The sequence below is a fragment of the Stegostoma tigrinum genome, chromosome 20 (genome assembly GCF_030684315.1).
Source record: "Stegostoma tigrinum isolate sSteTig4 chromosome 20, sSteTig4.hap1, whole genome shotgun sequence".
Lineage (NCBI taxonomy): Eukaryota > Metazoa > Chordata > Chondrichthyes > Orectolobiformes > Stegostomatidae > Stegostoma > Stegostoma tigrinum.
In genome coordinates, this window is record NC_081373.1 from 42,088,202 (window position 1) to 42,111,433 (window position 23,232).

The 23,232-nt window shown below is 40.9% G+C and overlaps 1 protein-coding gene across 6 annotated transcripts in view; it reads left to right on the plus strand.

Moving 5' to 3' along the window:
• LOC125461768 (exocyst complex component 6-like) overlaps positions 1–23,232 on the plus strand; it is a 179,469-nt gene that overhangs the window by 17,761 nt on the left and 138,476 nt on the right. For 5 of the 6 annotated variants that reach the window (XM_048550943.2, XM_048550947.2, XM_048550946.2 and 2 more), the window contains exons 2-5: positions 4,842–5,013; positions 10,705–10,752; positions 10,842–10,932; positions 22,195–22,240. In XM_048550943.2, the coding sequence (XP_048406900.1) occupies positions 4,842–5,013; positions 10,705–10,752; positions 10,842–10,932; positions 22,195–22,240 (357 nt within the window). Of the gene's footprint in view, positions 1–1,325; positions 1,488–4,841; positions 5,014–10,704; positions 10,753–10,841; positions 10,933–22,194; positions 22,241–23,232 lie in introns of all 6 variants that reach the window. The other variant, XM_059653129.1, reaches the window with a different exon arrangement.

Consider the following 23,232-nt stretch of genomic DNA (forward strand, 5'->3'; position numbering starts at 1 on the left):
AACCCAAAGCGGGGGTTCATGGGCAAGAACTGTTTGCAGACCAATTACTAGGAGCTATCTGGTGTTTGGTTTTATGACCAGGTAATGCTGCTCACCCCTTAACTGAATATCTTCTCTGTAGAAAGAAACTAGCAGATAGTGAGATGGTGTTAAGTAAGTTGATGCCATTTGCAGACAAAACATCTGTCTTCTGAATGTTTGTTCAGTACTTCAGGTGTATGAAAGAAAAAAAACACATGAAACCGTTCTGATGTCTGATGGTGTTGCACAGGTATTGGATAAAGGTTAGGAGGCCAGTTACCTGGTCAGAAATCACATGACACCAGGTTATAGTCCAACAGGTTTATTTGAGCCAATAGGTTTATTTGAAAACGTAAGCTTTTTCAAAAACCTGTTGGACTATAACCTGGTGTTGTGCAATTTCTGACCTTTATCCACCCCAGTCCAACTCTGGCACTTCAACATCCTCAGTTACCCAAGCTTCTATGCTTTTGGCAAAAATCAAAATCCCCATACCATGACTAGAACCTGAATCAGGCTTACAGGTTTTAGTTTCACAAAATAACAAGCATGTTAGGAGCTGATGTTGCAAGAGTGCTGAAGTTCCATTCTCTTCTCCTAATTGACCTGTCAGCAGGTAACAATTTGTCATTTATCGAGGAGGTATTGCAAGAGAAGTTAAAATCCCTGATCTCAGCAGACACTTCCAGATCCAGCCCAACATTTCCTCCATGATAAGAACTCCATGCATGAGAATTATTTTTGTTTTTTGCCTCTAATAAGGATACACGAGTCATGTGACTGAAGAAATATTTTTGAGGTAACAGATACTTGCTTTGTCAAGGTAAAGTTTTCTTTCTGGAAACAGTGTTGGAGCGATAGCACTGACTGACACAGCAGACTTGGTGATGTGGAAAATCCAAGGACTTGACAGTAAGGTGGAAGACCAAAGACCCGTCAGTCAGATTAACCATTGCATCCACCACTATGAAGTTCTTGTAGCCAAAACAATGGCCACCAGAGTTAGCTGTAGTTCAGCAAGCTGTTTAAACTCATGAAATAGTAAAAAAAATCACTTTGCAATGTTGTGTGTAGAGATGGGAGCTGGGATTCGGAGTTAACTCTTGTGCCTCATTGTGTAACTGTAATTGTGATTGGGGTGGGGGGAGGGGTTCTCTTCTCAAGAACTCTCCTGAAAACTCAGTTCTCTCAAGAGTAATTTTTTTAAAATAAAAGTTACTGTATAATCATTACTGGTGGGCTAAGCTGGTGTATGACCTTTTTCAATCAACTGAATGATCTGAACTGATCTCTTTAAAATGCAGAGGAATGAAATGATCCTCCCAGAAACTTCAAGATTTCAAGTCAAAACTGGGCCTGAGAGACAAGTTAAACCCCCACAGCAGTAATGTTTCCATTCATATCAACACAAATGCAGATGGCAAGGAGTACAGCCTGACTTCTATTTGATTGTCTCAATATTGCAAGTGAGCTTCCAGGTCTTCTACTTTGCATATCCAGTCTTCTACATTTGTCAATGTGGTTAAAACAGTCTTCTGATTCATAACAAAAATTGATCTTTAAAATAGAGTAATGCATTAGAGCTACAGATGGAAAGCAAAATGAAATTAATACTTTTGTGGATGCCTTTTTTGACTTTCTGGGGTACATGAATATGTGATCTGACAGTACTATTGATGTACTCTTGCCCTTTCTGATAACCACATACCTCTGCAAGCTATCATTTATTATCATGGGTCTAGCTTTTTAAAAAGGAGTGCTTGTCAGTAGAACAAGATTTTTAGGTGGCTGTCAATTTCTTCCTCGACCCAAAAGGCTGTGTACATACTGGCATGCCAGATTTCCCACCAATCTTGGTAAATTGCAATTTACTTGCAAATTCAAAATCTGTTTGCAGTTCACTCTATTGGTTCAATGCAATATGTCGAACAGATTTTAGAATAGTTTACAAGTTGTTTTTGCATGATATTCTCATTCCATCAGCAAATGGCTGACCCCTATCTGATTCTTTGAAGATGACAAAGGAGCACCAGTGGATGTAGTATACCTGGACTTTCAGAAAGCCTTTGATAAAGCCCCACCATAGGAGATTAGTGAGCAAAACTAGGGCACATGGTACTGGAGGCAAAATACTGGCTTGGATTGAAAATTGGCTGGCTGACAGGAAGCAAAGAGTCGTGATAAATGGGTCTCTTTTGGAATGGCAGGCAGTGACCAGTGGCGTTCCACAAGGTTCGGTGCTGGGACCGCAGCTATTTATAATATACATTAATGATATAGACGAAGGCATTAAAAGTAATATTAGCAAATTTGCTGATGACACAAAGCTGGGTGGCAGTGTGTAATGTGAGGAAGATGTTATGAGAATACAGGGTGACTTGGACAGGCTAGGTGAGTGGATGGATGCATGGCAGATGCAGTTTAATGTGGATAAATGTGTGGTTATCCACTCTGGTGGCAAGAACAGGAAGGCAGATAACTATCTAAATGGAGTCAAGTTAAAGGGGAAGTTGAATGAGATCTGGGTGTTCTTGTACATCAGCCAGTGAAAGCAAGCAAGCATGCAGGTACAGCAGGCAGTGAAGAATGCTAATGGCATGCTGGCCTTCATAACAAGAAGAATTGAGTATAGGAGCAAAGAGGTCGTTCTGCAGCTGTACAGGGCCCTGGTGAGACTGCACCTGGAGTATTGTGTGCAGTTTTGGTCTCCAAATTTGAGGAAGGACATTCTTGGTCTTGAGGGAGTGCAGTGTAGGTTCACGAGGTCAAGTCCCAGAATGGCGGGACTATCATATGTTGAAAGATTGGACCGACTGGGCTTGTATACACTCGAGTTTAGAAGGATGAGAGGGGATCTGATTGAGACGTATAAGATTATTAAGGAGTTGGACAATCTAGAGGCAGGAAGTATGTTTCTGTTGTTGGGGGAGTCCAGAACCAGAGGACACAATTTTAAAAATAAGGGGTAGGCCATTTAGAGCAGAGTTAAGGAGAAACTTCTTCACCCAGAGAGTGGTGGATATATGGAATGCTCTGCCCCCAGAAGGCAGTGGAGGCCAAGTCTCTGAATACTTTCAAGAAAGAGATGGATAGAGCTCTTGAAGATAGTGGAATCAAGGGTTATGGGGATCAGGGAAGAACAGGATACTGATTGTGGATGATCAGCCATGATCATAATGAATAGTGGTGCTGGCTTGAAGGGTCGAAATGGTCTACTCCTGCACCTACTGTCTATTGATCTGGGTACTGCTACCTTGAGCTGTTTTGGTTTTTCTTTTGTGTGGGCTTGCTCATGTTTTGGCTCCAAGTTCAAGGGTCTAGTCCCAAAATGTCAGCTTTTGTGCTCCTAAGATGCTACTTGGCCTGCTGTGTTCATCCAGTCCACGCTTTGTTATCTCAGATTCTCCAGCATCTGTAGTTCCCATTACTGACTTTACTGACAGGTTTTCTTCTGTGTGCAATTTTTTCCCAAACCATCAATGAAGATTTTGGTCTATTCTTCTTCTGACAGTTTAAGAAGATGGCGTGTTATTTCTCCTGATCTCTTTTGCCTTTTTAGAAGTAATTCCTGAGGGATGATTTCATATGCGTTGAATTGTTCTCCTTGCCTGTCCTGGCATCCGGTCTTAAATTCAAGTATATATCTTGTGAGATATTTTAAATATTTGTTAACCTATATGTTTTTAGCTTTTTTCAAATTTGTTTCAACTCTTGCTTGTTTTTGTTTTAGCCTATGTATTTAAGCTCTTGTTTTCTTGCACACTTGTTGGCTGCTCCTTCGGAAAAGAGACTAATATCCATCACACTTTTTTCCTCCTCCCCCTTTTTACCACATGCTTCCTATTTTTCTGGTAATCCACCCTCTTAAACTGATTCTTCAGTACTCGTCATCTTTCATGCTCTGCTGCCATCGGAGATTTGATTCCTTCTTTAAATAATTCTGCCCTCTTGATCTCTTTACTACATCAGAGCACTTTGTTGCTGCCTCCTAGTGAGTGGTGATGCCACGTGCTATTTGATTTTAAAATGCTTGTCTTGTACTGTTAATGTCTTTCCATATTTCTCTCAATCTATCTCCCTGTCTTCCCTCGTTATCTGCACTGACAGACTTCTTTGACCTGTGGGTTTTTAAAAATATCTATCTTAACAAAAAATAAACTTTTTAAATAAAGACCTCTGTCTCGTGCTTTCTCGCTGAATCGCTGTGTCCTCATTCAGCTGGAAGTGCTGAGTGGGTGGTTTGTGTTCTGTGCCCAAGAACAAATCCAACCCAGCTAATCAGCCCCATCAGTGACGTGATGGAAAGAGTCACCAATGGTGCTGTCAAGCAGTACTTGATTACTGCCCACTGATACTCAATCCAAGTTTTTGTTCTGCCAGAATGATTCATTCATTCATTCGTTCTGATTTTTTTTTAAATTATACAGACTTGGCTCAAATGACTCTTTTAATTTAAAGCTGCTTTTGACCAAATAAGACATGAAGGAATGACACACACACACACAATATTTTTTCACTTCATTTTTTTGTGTTTTTGCTTTTTTTGCCTTCTCTTCCACCCTTCAGCCTGTCTTCCCCTCTTCTTCTCCTTCCCCCACCACCATCACTTTAATGCAGGCGCACGGGGCTGTGTCTACAAGTGGTAGAATCAGATTTTGGGGAAAATAGGTGCTGTGATTGAATTTCCTCACTAGATGGAGCCAGACATTTCCCGATGATTGATTAATGCTGTGTGCAGATTCGAGTGGTCTCATGTGAATAATGCATTAAAGACTTTTTTTCCTATTCTATATTATGTCTAAAGAAATTTTATTTTATAGATCTGTCTATGATGACCAGCCCAATGCGCACAAACGGTTTATGGAAAAACTTGAGGCTCGCATTCGGAATCATGACCGGGAGATTGAGAAAATGTGCAACTTTCACCACCAGGGTTTTGTTGATGCTATCACAGAACTGCTGAAAGTGAGGTCGAATGCAGGCAAACTAAAGGTAAGAAAACAGTCTGCTTTTTTTATTTGAGTAAGAACAAATGCTGTGACCTTGCAGTGGCAAATATTTTGGACGTCCCGTTGACACTAAAATACGCAATAGGATTTAAGTAACTTCAGTCACTAGAGGAGCAATATTAGATAAACTGATGAGGCTAAAGGCAATTAAGTCCCCCCTATGCCTGATGGTATCCATCTTAGGATCTTAAAAGTAGCTGCTGACAGTGGATGCATTCGTTTATATTTCTCCAAAATGTTTGGATTTTGAAGTATCAGTGGAATGGAGAATGATCAATGTGATGTCCATTTGTCAAAAAAGGAGGGAGGTTTTTACAAAAGTTAATTGGTATAGACCAATTCACCTAACATCTACTGAAGGATTGAAATATTTGTTAAGGAAGTAATAGCATACTTCTGGAAAATCTTAATCTAACCATGCACGTAGCATCAACATGGTTTTATGAAAGGGATATCATTTGTGACTAATTTGAATTGTTTTTGAGCAAGTTTCAACCAGAGTGAATAGAGGATGACAAGTAGAAGTAACTGAAGTACCTCCAAAAGGTTGTCATGAGATAAGAGCCTACAGCGTTGGGATAGTGTACTGGTGTGAATAGGGAATTTACTAATGGGCAACAAGTGGTGATAAGAGGTTTTTCTTTCAAGTTGGCACCTTGTGACAATAAGGTTCATGCAGTGTCAGTGCCAGAACTGTAACTGTTTACTGTATCTCTGACCTAGGAGGAAGGAAGCAAATCTACTGTAGCCAACCTGTAGATGACACCAATAGGTGGAAAGGCATGTGAGAAATACACACGTTTTGGAGATATTGATAGGTTAATAGACAAAAAGCTGGCAAATGGAGCATAATGTGGGAAAATGTAAAGTTCACTCTGGAAGGAGAACAAAAGAACTATATTTTTAAATGGAGAAAAATTGCAGAAAGCTGCAAAACAGAAGGATGAGGGAGTACTTGTGTACAAAACAAAAGTGCAGCAAGAAATCTGGAGGGGTTTGTTTGCCTTTATTTCAAGGCTAGCCTTGCTGCAACTGTATAACGTGCTGGTGAAACCGCACCTGGAGTACTTTGAACTGCTTTTGTCCCCTTATCTTAGGAAAGACGTTCGTTCATTTGGTGACACTTCAAAGAAAGTTCGCTAGGTTGAATCCCCAATTTGTGGAGTGATTGTCTTATGGGCAAAGGCTAGGGTTGGAACTCTATTCACTAGAGTCTAGAAGAATGAAACAATGATCTTATTGAAATGTAAAGGATTTTTAAGGGCTTGACCGGGTAAATGCTGGGGCTGTTTCCCTTCATGTGAGAATTTAGGACCAGAGGGCTTAGTCTCAGAATAAAAAGGGTGCCGATTTAAAATTGAGGAGTTTGGGTTGAGGGTCTTTTGGAACTCCTTGTCATATAGCTGTGGGGCAGAGTCTTGTGTTTTAAGACCGCGATTCAGTAGGAGAATCTAGGGTGGTGAGGAAAGTGAAGGTGAGCAGTGTCATATCAACCATAGTGCCACTGAATAGCAGAGCAGGCTTGAGGGGCCGTAAAGGCCCACTCCTGTTCCTAATTTTCTTGTGGACCTTGCATTTTACATTGAATATATTTAAGCATGAATCTTTCTTTTTTTCCCCCTTATCGTACTTAACACTTTAACTTAACAATTTCTTGTAAATCATGTGTTCCACTTGTTTCTCTTCCAACTTGACCTCTTCCCCTACTCCTTTTCGCTGTACCAGTTCTACATTGTGATATGCTTTTCAGTAAGCTCAAGAGGTGATCCAAAAAACTTCAGTAAAATGTAGAACGGCCCACGATATTGTGCTGACCTATTATCCTAAGGTCAATCTACCCTGTATATGCAAAATTTTTTTACTGACATCCATGTGCCTATCCAAGAGTTGCTTATAAGTCTCCAAAGTACCTGACTCCACTTCCACTGTCGGCAGCGCATTCCACACGCCCACCACTATGTGAAGAACCTACCTCTGACATCTCCCCTATACCTTTCACCAATCACCTTTAAAATTATGCCCCTTCATAAATAGTCATTTCTGCCCTGGGAGAAACGTCTTGACTATCTGTTCTATTTATGCCTCTCCTCATCGTGTACACCTCTATCAAGTCACCGGTCATCCTTCGCTCCAATGAAAAAAGCCCTGGCTCCCTCAATCTTTCCTCATAAGACCTGTCCTCCAGTCCAGGCAACATCCTGGTAAATCTCCTCTGCACTCTCTATAAAGCTTCCACATCCTTCCTGTAACAAGGTGACCAGAACTGAACACAGTATTCCAACTGTGGTCTAGAGTTTTATAGAGCTGCAGCATAACCTTGCAGTGCTTAAACTCAATTAAAAGCAAAAAGAACTGCAGATGCTGTAAATCAGGAACAAAAAAAGTTGCTGGAAAAGCTCAGCAGGTCTGGCAGCATCTGTGGAGGAGAAAACAGTTCATGTTTTGAGTTCGGTGACCCTTCCTCAGAGCTCTTAAATTCAATTCCCCTGCCAATTAATACCAACACTCCATATGCTGCCTTAACAACCCTATCAACTGTGGTCCTGTGGTCACAACTTTGAGGGATCTATGGATGTGGACCCCATCTGTTCCTCCACACTGCCTACATTAGTGAATAATAAACATTGGCTAGAACATTAGTCACTTCCATTTTGAATAGTTACATTCACTTCACTTGCACGGCATTTATGGTCTTCAGTTTTTCTAAATAGCATATATGACCATGGAGTACTTCCTCAGTACTGTACTGTAGTGTCAGCTGAGATTACATGTTTTAGCTCCTGAAGTTAGTGTTTAACCCAAAGCCTGTTAACTCTGAGAGGAGTGCTATTGCTAAGCCAGGGCTGGTTGGTTTTCAGTACTGAAAACCAAAATTGCTGGAAATGTTGCAGGCCTGACAGCATCTGTAGAAACAAAGCAGAGCTCATGTTTTTAGTCAAGTCACCCTTCCTCAGAATATTTTCCTGACATTTTTTTGTGTTTTTTTTTAAACAGGAGCCTGATTATTGGGATTATAATTTGAACAGTGCATGGAGCAGTAGATATATCTTTGAACTTTTTTGGCTGACATTGACTCTTTCACTTAGCAGGCGATATCTGCTCAGGCATTAAGTTTCCACAAATGTGGACTTCACCTGTTTCAAAATCTCTCCCCTCCCTCTCACTTCCCCCACCACCTTGACCTGACACCAGCTGTCCATCATCTCTCCCATCCATCTGCTCCTCCCCACCTTCCTGACCATTTCCCACCTACCTTCCCCAGCCCCACCCTCCTGTCTCTTCTGAGCTCCCTCCCCCATTGCTGAAGAGGGGTCCCAACCCGAAACAACATCAACTTTCCTACTCTGCCACCTGGCCTGCTGTGTTCTTTCAGCTCCACTGTTATCTCTGACTCCAGCATCAGCTGTTCTTACTATCTCCTGAGTAAGTTTCTGCCATGTGTTTTCATGTGACTGAAATGGCTACCTCTCAACCCTATAGGACATAGTGGATAAAGTGTCCTTTTTGATAGTGGAATCCAGAGAAGTGTTCCTCTTTTTTTTCTTCTCTGTTCTGCTCAGACAGTTTAAGGTATTTGTGTTCAAAGCATGATGCAACTTGATCACCACTAAGGTTTTTTTCCTGAGAAATAGCAACAATTTGGAAACTCCTAAATTTGTCCTTGCAGTTCTCCAATAAGAGTTTGTGCTCTCTCTAGAGCATTGGCCATTTGAAAGCTGAGAAAGCCAGCTTTCTTCCTTCAGCCTAATGGTATCCGCCTGGGAACCCTGCAGCCCAATGGTATCAATGTGGACTTCACCACCAGTTTCAAAATCTGCCCCCCCACCCCCCCACCGCATCCCTAAACCAGCCCAGTTCGTCCCCTCCCCCCACTGCACCACACGACCAGCCCAGCTCTTCCCCTCCACCCACTGCATCCCAAAACCAGTCCAACCTGTCTCTGCCTCCCTAACCGGTTCTTCCTCTCACCCATCCCTTCCTCCCACCCCAAGCCGCACCCCCATCTACCTACTAACCTCATTCCACCTCCTTGACCTGTCCGTCTTCCCTGGACTGACCTATCCCCTCCCTACCTCCCCACCTATACTCTCTCCACCTATCTTCTTTTCTCTCCATCTTCAGTCCGCCTCCCCCTCTCTCCCTATTTATTCCAGAACCCTCACCCCATCCCCCTCTCTGATGAAGGGTCTAGGCCTGAAACGTCAGCTTTTGTGCTCCTGAGATGCTGCTTGACCTGCTGTGTTCATCCAGCCTCATGTTTTATTTTCTTGATTTATACCTTTTTTTGTCCATGTGAGTTGTGTGTGTTTTTCTTTTTTTGTCCAGTCCATCATAGTGAAGCTTTGCCTGAAAATGCTTGTAGAGCAATCTACTTGTAGCTCATGTTGGCAAATGGAACTAGGTCAGACTAAGATGTTTGGTTGGCATGCATGAGTTGGACCAAAGAGCCTGTTTTTGTGCTGTATGATTCAGTGGTTCCCTGGTAGATGAGACGCTGAAAGCTAGCTTTGTACTGCTGCAAAAGCTGCTAGTAGGGTTTTAAAATGCATTTGAGTGTCAAGAACTTGAAATAACATGAACCTTGGATATTCCACCTTGGAAATTGTTAAAGCCTTAATGCAGGGAAAACAAAAATGATAATTAATGGATTTGATTGTAATTGAGGATCAGTGAACATGTAATGTTTTATTGTGAAGGCTGAAAGATGTGATTTGAGGTTTCTAAGAAAAGGAATTTAAAGATAGTGATGAAACAAATGAGGGACTCCTGGACAATAGAATTTGAATTAAAACTTTGAAATTATGTAATCTGAGAAAAACATCTTCAGAATATGGCAAGCTTCGTTCTAGAAGGTTTATAACTGGGTTTAGTCAACTGAGCTGGTTTCAGTGAGGAAAGCGTATTTATGTGTAGTAAACAAGATTTAAGCAAGGTAGGATTTCTTTTGCAGTGTTAGCCATGCAATTATGAGCCTTATCACACTGGAGATGGTCATGATTCCTTTTTCACTTCTAACCTTTACTTTTCACTTCAGCTGGTTCAGGTGGCACTGATCTAGAATTGAATATGTAGGTTACTTGAAATCTAGAAATTTCCACTACTTAGATGTAATAAATCAGGATCAATTTTGTTCCCCAAATGTTTTTAAAATGAATTGTTCAAAGCTGCACTTGTTAAAAATCTCATTCAGTCGAGATGATTTTATGAAGTCCCTGAATAAGGACTATTTGGTAAATTTTTGTGGTTGCACTATGTAACTTCAATGTACATGTACTGATTTACAACAATTTTTTTCAATTGAGACTCAAAGTACAAGTTTACAGCCAAGCACCCTTTTTGCTTAAAATATTGCAGCAGCGAAGTTGTGTGTCTGGATATTGAGGCGGTGAGGACATTGAAATAAAGCTGAATTAATGACTTTGACTTTGACTTTGTTCAACAAGGTAAATGAGCTTGTGCACGGTGATGGCTTAATGAGCTCATGTGGGAAAAGAAGTGTTATTCTTTACGTGCATCTGCTTGAATTGGTGTTTCCAATTATTAGATACTTTTTACCTTTTTTAGGAGTATTTAAAGTTTAGGAAACAAAATTGTTCCAGTATGCACTTTAATCTGGTTGACTCTTTATCTGTTTGCTTAGTTTCTATAAGTTACATGTTAATTTTTATTTTAGGTTCAAGTAACTGAGACAAATCGGCGACTTCAAGATGCAGGAAAAGAGGTGAGAATTAAGTATTGACATTGACTATGTAACTTTAAGGTTTCTGTTTTAAGGAGTATTTGTATTCATTTTTTTTTTAATATTAAAAGGTGATTAGCCAAAGTGAAGAAATGATTCGATGCAGAATACAACAGAGGAACATTGCTACTACAGTTGAGAAACTTCAGCTCTGTCTTCCTGGTAAGCAAGTTCTTTTAATCTCATATTTTAGTCACATTTCACTAAAGGTACGTTATATAGGCTGTATGCTTGGATGTTTTGCTGAGAAGACTTGAATATAAATGTGAATTCACAAATTGTTTCCGATTTTTAAAAAAAAATCAATGTGAAGGATCAACCTAGCTAAGAAGAGGCTACAGCATGATACCATGCATTACCTTAACATTTTTCCTTACAACCAATTACCAGACAATTTTGAATTCAAGATATGTAGATGTTTAATATTCCAAATGACCCTCCTTGAACTTAATTTTTCAATGTCACTCCTTCCAACTCCCTTCTCCAATGTGCAAAATTAGCCAGTATAGCCTGAATCTTGCAAAATCCATTTTGTTTCTAAGTTGGCCAATGAAAGCAGCCACATTGAAGTTTAAAGTGGCTTTAAAGTAAGCAATCAACAGGAATTTGAGGCAATTTAAAATTGCTTTTGATTCCTTTGAATTCACCTCAAACTTATTCGACTGCTTCCACTGGCCAATTTTCAATGTTTAGAAGTGGATTTTTGCAAGATTTCAGGAGCAAAGAGACTGAGGGATGCAGGAGATTCTTGGGATGGCAGTCTGATTATAGGAGAGATTGACTGACCGACTGACTGATGTCTTTGTTGGAGTTCAGTCAAATGAGGGTGGGTCTCAGACTTATAAAATTGTAACAGGACTGGACAAAATAGATGCAAGGAGGATGTTTTCAGATGGTGGGTATGTCCAGAGCCAGGGCGTCAGTATGAGGATTTAGTGTAGACTACTTCAGATGGAGATGAGGGGACGTTTCTTCGGAGTGGTGAACCTGTGGAATTCATTACCACCTGAAGCAGTTGATGCCAAAACATTGAAAATATTCAAGAGGCAGTAAGATATAGCACGTGGGTCAAATGGGAGAAAGCAGGATTTAACCTATTGAGTTGGATGATCAACCGTGATAGTGTAGAATGGCAGAGCAAGCTCGATGGGCCGAATGGTCGTCCCCTGCTCCAATCTTCTCCCTTTCCCTTTCTTTGAAAGGTGAACCCATTATTCTTTTTCATCCAAAACAGTTCACTTTTAATCTGCTTCAAATCACCTTTTTTTTTTAAAAAAAATTCCCCTTCAATTTCAGCATATTCTCATGTCAGATACTAGGAATATTGCATAGAAAATGAATGAGTGGTTCGTGGCGTATTAGACTGTTTTTAAACTTGTAGAACTGTTATTTGATTCTGGATGAAGATTGAATACAATTTTTACCTCTGAATGGGTTATACTTCATAATTATGAATGTTGATGACATTCACCTGCTATTTGCTTGAATGCATAAAAATATTTTTGTCAATTCATATAGCTAAAAATGTGCATGTTCTGAAAATGTTATTTGTGAAAAGTTCCTAATAACATTTTGTTATTTAGCAAGAGCAGCAATTAAACAGTTTGAGACCTGAAAATTGGGTAACTACTTTGTGGGCACCTCTTTGTTTTGCACAAAAGGCAGCACGCAACTGGAAGGGTGGTTGCTCTTTCAAGAAATTGCATTGTTCCTATGCAAATATTTCTGTTCTTAGCCTGCTGGTGTTCCAGCAGAGGTCAGCTCGAGCCAGGGGAACAACACCTCACCTTCTACTTGAGCATTCTCTACAGCCTGTAGGACTTAAGTTCCACAACTTCATGTCCTTTGTTTTTTGTTTTAAATCCTGCTTCCTCTAATCCTGTCCTTCTCCAACTATGCTTTGTTTGTGTCTGGATGGCTTTTTACTTGGCACAGCAGACCCATTTTTTCCAGTTTCACGACTATCAGTTACGTTTTTTTTTTAGGTAGCTATCTCCCCATTACCACTGTTATATCTCTGCCTTTTTGACTTTTGCAGTGGGCATCTTCATTTTCCGTTGCACTTGCTGATCCTCCTCCTCTCGGCATAAAAATCACTACTTTCCAGTCCTTTTGGTTTCCGAAGTCCCTTCCTTTTAGAAAGGATATCCATATTACAAAGTAATAGAGATGAGATCTATAAGGGATTTGCCATCATCATTGCATTATATTTTGCCTGTTTAAAAACCACAGGCACACTCTATCCTCTTTGAAACAATACTGATCTGTTTTGAGTACGTAAAAGAACATGTGAGCACATGGCCTAATGTTTCGTCTGAATATCCAAACTCTACTTTATTCCTGCCTGAGTGCCCCTTAAGCACGTTAGGCTGGGTTTTGATTTTGAGAGCACTAGCAACTGAGCTTGCTAACTAAACAATTACACCATGAGATACAGTTACACTGCAAACCAGTTAATGTGATTGATTTTATGAAATGGAGTTCCTGTGCATAATCAGGTTTTTTTTCTGTCTTAATTATCATGTTAAGTAATGGACTTGAGGCTTGACGCCATCCAGGACAAAGCAGCTTGCTTTGATTGGTAGCACATCCACAAACATTTGCTCCCTCTCCAGAAATGCTTAGCAGCTGGGTACCATTTCCAAGATCCACAGCACAAATTCTCCTTTTGCTCCTTTAGCACCTTACAAATCCTTGTCTGCTACCATCTCGAAGGACAGCATCCACCAGTCAGCTCCCTTCAAGCCATTAATTATCCTGACTTGGCAATGTTGCCCTTTTTTTTTCTCCTTAGGATTTCTGGTCTGAATCCTAGACCTCCCTTAATGATATTGTGGGTGCATTTATACCTAGGACCATTAGGGATGGGCAATAAAGGATGTCTAAATCCTGCAAATAGATTTTTAAAAAGCTGCATCGGAAGTAACCTGGGATTATCTGCACGGTAGCTTAGCAAGATGTAGTCAGCATGGATTTTGAAAGTCCTGTTTGACCTATCTCCTTGGTTAATGGAAGTAACATTGATGTAGCTGTTGAATAATCCACTGACAGTCTGAGACTAAACTCTCCAGCTGATGAGGTCATACAAAAAAAGTACAGGGCTCAGTGTAAAGGATTCGTTTGAATGGCAAATTGATAAGAAATTTGCAGAAAATTTGAAACTCCTCATATCGGAGAAGTTATTTTTGGTCGGCGTTAAGTGTGGAGCACTAAATTTTTGTTGCAATTGCTCCAGCTTCTAGTTTCAGTCCATGTATTGGATTGTTCTTAAACCCAACTCAAATTGGTCAGTTATGTAGATGATAAACTAAAAGGCCAAGATAGCAAAAACTGCAGATGCTGGAGTCTGAGAAGTTTGAACCTGGAGGAACACCGCAGGCCAGGCAGCATCAGAGGACCAGTGAAGTTAGCATTTTGGTTTGAGACCCTTCTTCAGAATTGGGGAGGGGGGAGGGAGCTCAGAAATAGAGGAGGGATGGGGCTGGGGAAGGGAGATGGGCTAATGATAATGGGGGGTGGGAGAGAAGGTCAACATCCATCTGGTCAAGGAAGTGGGGATGAGGCCGTGGTTGGGGGAAATTTTGAAACTGGTAAAGTCCACACTTGGGCCACTGGGCTGTAGGCTCCCAAGGCAGATTTGAGGTGCTGTTCCCCCAGTTTGCAGGTGACGTCATCGTGACAGACTGGAGGAGGACCAGGATGGACATGCCTCCCAGGGAGTAGGAGAGGGAGGTTAAAATGGTTTGTAATTAAAAGGCAGTTGATTTCTGAAGATGTAAATGCAAAAGAAGATTGAAGAAAAAGCAATGGTAAGTGTAGCTTAGCTTAGTTAAATATTAAGTAGTGTGATTGGAAAGAATGAACAATTAAGAAATTAGGGTATAGCAGTGTGATCAGTTTTTGGTTTTTTTTTAAACTGTATGCGCTTTTAGATAATGTCATTTAAGGGGCAGCATGTACATGAGGAAAGACTTGCTCAAGAACATGTCTTGGGGAGCATTGGGGGTAGTATAATGGGAAGTGAAATGCAAGAGGTGATACTCTGGCTGAAACCAATAAATATTAGGGCTAGTATTTTAAAGTGGTTTTAAACAACAAGTAATACGTGAAGCAGACTTGAATGGAGTTTGAGGTGAAAATGAAAATTATAAGAAACCAATAGGTGTGACAATATAACAATAGCACTAGTTCCAGAAAAATGAACTAGGATGTCAAATGTTGTTCTCTATCCTTCCAGCTTTTCCCATTTTGTGCTTGGCTAAAGTGTTAGATCAATGTATAAAGTGAAGTAGAGCTTCAGGATGATTTTATGATGAAACTTATTTAATGTTCAAGACTTTGCAAACTCAGACTTGTATCCTGTCACTTTTTTGTCTCCGTGAAGCACTGTTGGGACAGACTGAAAGCTGCAGTTTGCTTTTATGGAATGTATGTGGATATCAGATTGATATTTACACTTTTCTGAAATTTATGGCCTTTATTTGTGAGGTTGGTTTTATTTTCCTTTTTAAAATCCATCAAATGTATTAGTTATGAGAAACTTGTTTTGATATAAAAGCTAAATGCTAGAATTCTTCATTAACAATAGAGAATATGTAGTAGATCAGCAGTTTTTGTCAGAACATGAGTGAAAGATTCTGGTACAATTTTAAAGATCCGATATCAAGCTGCCTATCTTCTAGAATTTCTGTCCTCCCAGAAGTCGGGACTGTTGCTTAAGACTTGCCTACTTACAACGTATGAGTCAGTACAGTATTTTTTCAGATTTTTATTTTTCCTGTCAAATATGTCATCTTTCCAATCTTGTCAAGCCTGAATTATTTGTTCCCCCTAATATCTGCTTTTATTACTGGCTAGTTTTAGGATTTGCCACTTTCTAATTCCCTCTACTAATAAAGCAAAATGTTAAAAGTACTTATCCCAGCCTTCAAAGAAACTGATTATCTTGTGTTCATGTTAGGAGCAATTCAATTTGATGGTGCAGGAGAAAATTTTGTTTGTCGGTGCCACCTCTTTACTCCAGATGTTAGTTTCTAGCTTTTATTGCCATAGCCTTGTAGCAAATATTCTTTTCATTTTTTCCTAAAAACCAAATCTGATAGCCCCTGCCTCAAATACTTCCTGTGGCAAAGCATTCTGTGCTCCAATGTATTGCTTTTAAAAGTTTTTTTTCCTCCTAATCCCCCTCCATACTCTTTCTAATGATCATTTGAAATATCTAATTCTCATACTTCTTCTGAAATCTGAAGAAATGGTGTCTCTAGTCATTGAGACCTGTCCAAGCACTCTTTTTTTAAAGATTGCACAGAATCTCCCCTTTTGAACTTCAGTGTAGAAGTTGAAGTGTATCTGTGCTCTACCTTCAATATCCCTCCTTTATTGGGGTATACGAATGTGCTTAATCCTGCAAACAGAGTATGAGCATGTTGACCCAGTGGAAGAGTTGGCTGGGGGTGGGGTGCACACTGGGTTATGAAATAGGCTTTAAGTTTGATGGAAAAGTGTATGTGATTGGGTGTTTGTAAGCAAAGACGAGTTGGGCTGACCCTGGACAACCTGATCCATCTAGTCTCTTGATCAGGCACAGTGGCAAAGGACCCACCACCACCAGCTGATTTTGCTCAGGCTGCAGTATGTCAATGGGCCTGCTTGGTGTTGAGTTTGCCCCCAGGCAGATATGAGCTAGTTGCATATGGTGATACCTTGCTTGCGTCTAATGTTCTGTTATCAAAATTTGTCTATTGCTTTAATCACTTCATGCGATAAGCAGAAGATCTTCTGGCTTGTCAGCAGCCTCCAAGTAGGAGCAAACACTGATACTACTGTATAGTAATAGCATGAAACAGTTAACTTTACCTGTTGCTCAAATTTTTGATCTTTTATGTCTCCAAGGTAATCTGAGGTAGACATTATCTTACAGGATGGTTTTGTACCCTCACTTTAGAAAAGTTAGACCATAAACAGTGTCACTTTTTTAATGTTTTGGGGAAATCCATATATATGTGGACACAGTTAACCATAAGGATGAACTCTGTCACATCATTAAGCAGCATGGTGGGCTTAAGAATATCCAGTCCTCAGCAGCAGCCTAATGGATAGGAGTTTAGACACGTTATTAGACATGGTTTTTACAGTCCCACGTGTTAAGGATAATTATTCCTTTTGTCAAATTCACTGTCTGTCTGACTACATGTGCAGCACTAATATCTGGTAGTAATGCAAGGCCTCCAGGTAAGTCCATGTTGTACATAAGTCAAATTGTTTATTTTCATGCAATATGCATACACTAGGTCGACTGCTGTGCTTTTGAGGACTCCCTAATCTCAGTGGCCACTGAGGTTTTTTGTCAATGTAACTTGAAGTGGAGGAGTTTGAACTGTGCATCATATGGGAAGAGGTATTTGCCAATGTAAAGGCACAACAAACCTCTTGGAAAAGAGATTTGTGTAATATCACACTTAACTGCATTGAAAATTGCCTTTTTTAAAAAATGTCAGGTTTACAGTGCAAACAGTTTTCATTTAAATAGGTTGACTTTATGGTGTGGTCATCTATTTATGCAACACAGCAGGATAATCTGAAGCCAGATGCTTCATGCTGTTGTGCAGTAATGGCACATTTGGCTTGATGGTAGTGATTTTTAGTGGCAAAAAGATGTTGAGTGTATTAGACCAATGACTAACTTTGCACCTACACTGGAAGTCATATACAATGCTAGATAACTGGAGTGTATATTGTGGCATGTTTTATCAAATAGCAGAGATAATGGGAACTGCAGATGCTGGAGAATCCAAGATAACGCAGTGTGAAGCTGGATGAACTCAGCAGGCCAAGCAGCATCTTGGGAGCACAAAAGCTGACGTTTTGGGCCTAGACCCTTCAGAGAGGGGGATGGGGAGAGAGTCCTGAAATAAATAGGGAGAGAGGGGGAGGCGGACCGAAGAACCCTGTGACCCAATGGTATCAATGTGGACGTCACAAGCTTCAAAATCTGCCCCCCACCCCGCCAACTGCACTGCATCCCAAAACCAGCCCAGCTCATCCCTGGACTGACCTATCCCCTCCCTACCTCCCCACCTATACCCTCTCCACCTATCTTCTTTTCTCTCCATCTTCGGTCTGCCTCCTCCCCTCACCCTATTTATTCCAGAACCCTCACCCCATCCCCCCTCTCTGAAGGGTCTAGGCCTGAAACGTCAGCTTTTGTGCTCCTGAGATGCTGCTTGGCCTGCTGTGTTCATCCAGCCTCCCATTTTATTATCTTGGATTCTCCAGCATCTGCAGTTCCCACCAGCTCCTCCCTAACCTGTTCTTCCCCTCACCTATCCCCTCCTCCCACCTCAAGCTGCACCTCCTAACCTCATCCCGCCCCCTTGACCTGTCCCCCTTCCCCAGATTGACCTATACACTCCTGTCCACCAATCTTCTCCTCTATCCATCTTCGGCCACCCTCCCCCTCTCCCTATTTTTTTTTTTCAGAACCCTCTCCCCATCCCCTTCTCTGATGGGTCTGGGCCTGAAACGTCAGTTTTTGTGCTCCTGAGATGCTGCTTGGCCTGCTGTGTTCATCCAGCTTGACACTGTTATCTTTATCAAATAGCATATCCCTTTTGGCTGTTGCGTGCTAGGATCCTAAAAGAGGGTACATAGATAATGGATGCAGTGCTTAAAATGTCCCAGAAGTCCTTTTTTTAGTTTCTGGAGAAGTACCAGAAGAATGGCAGTTTTCCAATTGACACCCCTATTCCAACAAGTTGGGGGGGGTGGGAGAGAAGAGAAGAGTCTCAACCAGAATTGATAGAAGGTAACTAGTAGATGTGTTATGTTTGAAATTCCAGAAGGTATGTACTGGTGTGAATATGGAACATCCTAATGGAAAGTCCCTGGGGGATAAGGGTTTTTTAGGTTGGCAGCCTGTGACCAGTGAGATTCCAAGTGAATTAGGACTAGAATCGCAACTGTTCCCAGTGTATATATTAATGACTGGGAGGAAGGAAGCAGGTGTACCATAGCCAAATTTGCAAACCACAAAAATTAGGTAGAAAGGCACCTAGAGATAAAAATGGTTTTGAGATTTTGATAGGCTAAGTATGTCGGTGGCGGGGAAAGTCAGCATGTGGATTACTGAGAGAAAGTGAGGTTCTACATTTTGGAAAGGAGAACGAAAGCAAATCCGTATTACTGAAAGGAAAGCTGCAATGCACAGGGACTAGGATACTCTTGTGCACTCAATGCAAAGTTAGCACAAGCTCAATAGGTAATCTGGAAGATGAATGGAACTTTAGCCCTTATTTCAATAAGATTGGAATATGAGGAGGGAAGTCTCACTGTAACTGCATAAGTTGCTGGTGAGACTGCGGCTGAAGCTTTCTTGGTTCCTGTCTCTAAGCAAAGATTTCACTTCATAAGGCAGTGAACAGAAGGCAAGATGGTGACTTCATTCATTGGAACTCCATAAGAATGAGGTGATCTCATTGAGACATGAAGTTCTGAAGGGATCTGACAAGGTAAATGCCAAGAGGACAGTTCCCACACATGGGACAACCTAGGACCAGAGGGTGTACACTCAAAACAGAGGGCTGCTAATTTAGGACTGGGATAGGGAATCTCTTGATGGCGTTCCAAAGACACTCCTTGTAATGAAGCTACAGGGGCAGAGTCATTGTGTGTATTTAGAGCTGAGATTTTTGACAGTAGCAGCACCAAGGGTTATAGAGAAGAGGCAGCAAAGTGGATGTAGGGAATGTTGGATCTGCCACTATCTTATTGATTTTGGAGCCGGTTTGAGTGGCTGAAAGGCCTACTCCGTTCTTGTTTCTTTATAGTAAAGTGCTGACTGTACCTGATGATCTGTGCTTATAAAATGCACAGCTGTCTGACAATAGCAGCGATTCTATAGTTGGATAACATTTGCTAAATAATCCAAAGTGTGCAAAGAATTATAATGACAACCAATTTAGGATTGTCACTTGAACATGTAACTAGACTTTGCCTTGGAACTTGCAAGAATATAAATATTCAGGGCCCTGTTCTTTGCAGACAGAAATAGTGTGCGCTACACCTGTTTCAACTCCACAAAATAGGTGATGTTCATTGGGTCAAAGTATAATACTAAAAGTAGTCAACCTGTTTTGAAATGTAAACAAAGCTTGACCGTTTTTTAAACTGTTGATTTGTCACTAGTGCATGCTCCAAGGCAATGTCTCCATCAACCAGTCCACTTTCTACAAGTCAACATTCTGCCCTTGTTGTTTTTGACCTTGTTGTTTCTTTCCGCACGTTCGCCTGATGATTGCAAGACTAAAAGCTTTAACCCTATTTCTGGAATTGCTCCAGATCTGTACGGAACTAATCAAACAACTTTTGGTAGTGATTATTCAGTTACAGCCTCCTTAAATTACAGCTTATGTCAAGCGTTCTGAACTTGTTACATCTCCTTTTCCTAATTCACAGCCAGCAAAGTGTCTAGAATGGAATATATTTTAGAATTATATTTATTAGGTAATAGTCACCCTTAAACCCAATATGTTAAGCCTTGCTGCTTTATTTGTCACATTAGATTTTGATCGTACTTTTTTAAAGCAGTAGTTCGTAATCAAAGAAATAACGTACACTGCAAAAGCTTTTTGAATATGGTTTTGTTTCAAGGTATTTCTACGAGGAATTAGAAAGGAACACTTTTTTTTTTAAAAAAATACATCTGTTTTTCTTTTCCTGGTTCCTGCCAATTATAGCTCAGAACCAGGTGTGAAGAGCAGAGGTCAGCATTGTAAATACACAAGCTAGCTTGTTTTGTCTTTTTTTTAAAAAAGGCCTTTTATTTCCCCCTGTGGGAGAAAATTGCTACTCAACAAATAATTCTTGTCCCTTCGTTGAAGGTAAGGAATTTTTTTAATCCTGTCTGCATTCACAATTTCTCTAAATGAAGTTCTGTGTCTTCAACTAATTTTACAAACCTGGACTTCTCTCTCCATTTTTGGCTTTTTCAACCAAAAAAATTAGGGGTAAATCTGGTAAGCAGGATACATAGAATCATACTGTTGCTTTCACTGCTGATGCAGACTTTTTTAGAAATTTTATTAGGTATTTTTAAAATTCAATTTATATTACAAAATAGGTCTTCCTACTTCTTGCTCACTCTACTTTTTACATTCACAAATAGATTTTGGTTCACTGATTTAGAACACTTCCTATTAGTACTTACTCTGCTCATGTTTCACCTCGTTCAATAGCTACAACTGTTCATATTTTATTTCCCTGCCTTTGTTCAGAAACTTGCTCATGCATTTTTGATGTTTTATCCCTCTCTTAAAACAAATCTGTGTGCAAGTTCAGTTAAAATATTTTTGCGTTCGTATCTTGTTTTATGCCAGATTTCCATGTGGTGTTCTCTTTCCTGAAAACCCTGCTCAAATTCCCTGTTTTACACTTGTCTGAAACTGAGTTGCTTAAAAAGCAAGGTATTATGGATGCTGGAAATCTGAAACAGAATACTGGAAAACTGCTCTGTCAGCATCTGTAGAGGGAGGAAAAGCAGTTTTTTTTAAAAAATGTCTTTGAATCCAGCATGATTCCTTTTCAGAACTGACTGTTTCTGATTTTGAGTTGCACTTATGCCCAGGGTAACTAAAACTGTACCTTTTTCATCATACTTCTGAGTGAAGCATTGGATCAGTTAGATCAGTGCAGCTACCTCCATGACAGACAAGGATGAAACCAGCCTGAGAGACTTGCAATGCAATGTTTCTGTTCTATTTTCCAGTCTGATTCCATGGTCTGACCTGAGGATAACCAAAAGTTGACTCTGTGTATGGTAGCAACTTGCCCTAACATCATCCAAGTGACTCTTCTGGGTTAGTTTTAAAGTACTGCAGTATTATATGGATTAGTAATTTATTCAATACTTTTAAAACTCCAAGATTGCCTAAAGATACTTGCCCTTTTAAAAACACTTCCTCAGGCCTGCAATTTTATTATTGCAAAATATTCAGAAGCCTACTGAATGAGTAAGAAAACTGGATTACCTACCTTTCATGGTTTTCCTTTTATTGGATTTGAGTTCAACAGCCGCATATTGAAGTTGCTGTAGCCTTTATTTGGCAGTGTGGTTTGATATGCAACTTGGTTTGTTTCAATACTGTGTAATACCTTTTTGTCTTGGTACTGATCCTCTGGGTAAAGATTTATTTATTAAATAGCTAGGAAATTCTTGTGTAGCAGTTCGGTAGAAAATTGTGGTGACCTATGTGCCTTCTGAAGGCCAGTGTCCAATGCTTTTCTTTATTTGTATGTTGACTTGGGACTTCAAGAAAAACCATGCCAAGTATTCCAACGCTTTTTTTGTCACGTTATGATTATGATTAACAATGTTTTTTGAGTAGCTTTAGTTGTTAAAAATGTATTAATTTTTTTCTTTGCTTGTAGTACTGGAAATGTACAGCAAAGTAAAAGAACAGATGAAGGCCAAAAGGTAGGTGGTCACGGTTGGACATGAGTTTCTAGCTGGTTGCCTGAGATGACATCCCTATTCCATCCCCATTCCCAATTCCTTCGCCTCTGCCACATCTGCTCCTAGGACGAGGCATTCCACTCCCATGCATCCCAGATGGCCACGTTCTTCAAGGACCGCAACTCTTCTCCCTCCCACCACCACCACCGCCGCAGTGGTCGAGAACGCCCTTGACCGTGTCTCCTGCATTTCCCGCAACACATCCCTCACCCTGTCTCTGCAATAACTGCCCTAAGAGAATCCCCCTCATCCCCCTCATCCTCACATTTCACCCCATCAACCTCTGGGTACAATGCATCATCCTCCGACACTTCCTCCATCTACAATCTGACCCCACCACCCAAGACATTTTTCCATCCTCACCCTTGTCTGCTTTCCGGAGAGACCACTCTCTCCATGACTCCCTTGTCCACTCCACATTCCCCTCCAACCCCACCACACCCTGGCACCTTCCCCTGCAACAGTAGGAAGTACTACACTTGTCCCCATACCTCCCCCCCCCCCCCCCGCCATCCCAGGCCCCAAGTTGACTTTCCATATTAAGCAGATGTTCACCTGCATGTCTGCCAACGTAGCATACTGCATCCACTGTACCCGGTGTGGCTTCCTCTACATCGGGGAAACCAAGTGGCGGCTTGGGGACCGCTTTGCAGAACACCTCCGCTTGGTTCGCAGTAAACAACTGCACCTCCCCAGTCGCGAGTCATTTTAACTACCCCCCCACCCCCATTCCTTAGACGACATGTCCATCATGGGCCTCCTGCCGTGCCACAATGAAGCCACCCGAAGGTTGCAGGAACAGCAACTCATTCTGCTTGGGAACCCTGCAGCCCAATGGTATCAATGTGAACTTCACAAGCTTCAAAGTCTCCCCCTCCCCCACTGCATCCCAAAACCAGCCCAGCTCGTCGCTGCCTCCCTAACCTGTTCTTCCTCTCACCTATCCCCTCCTC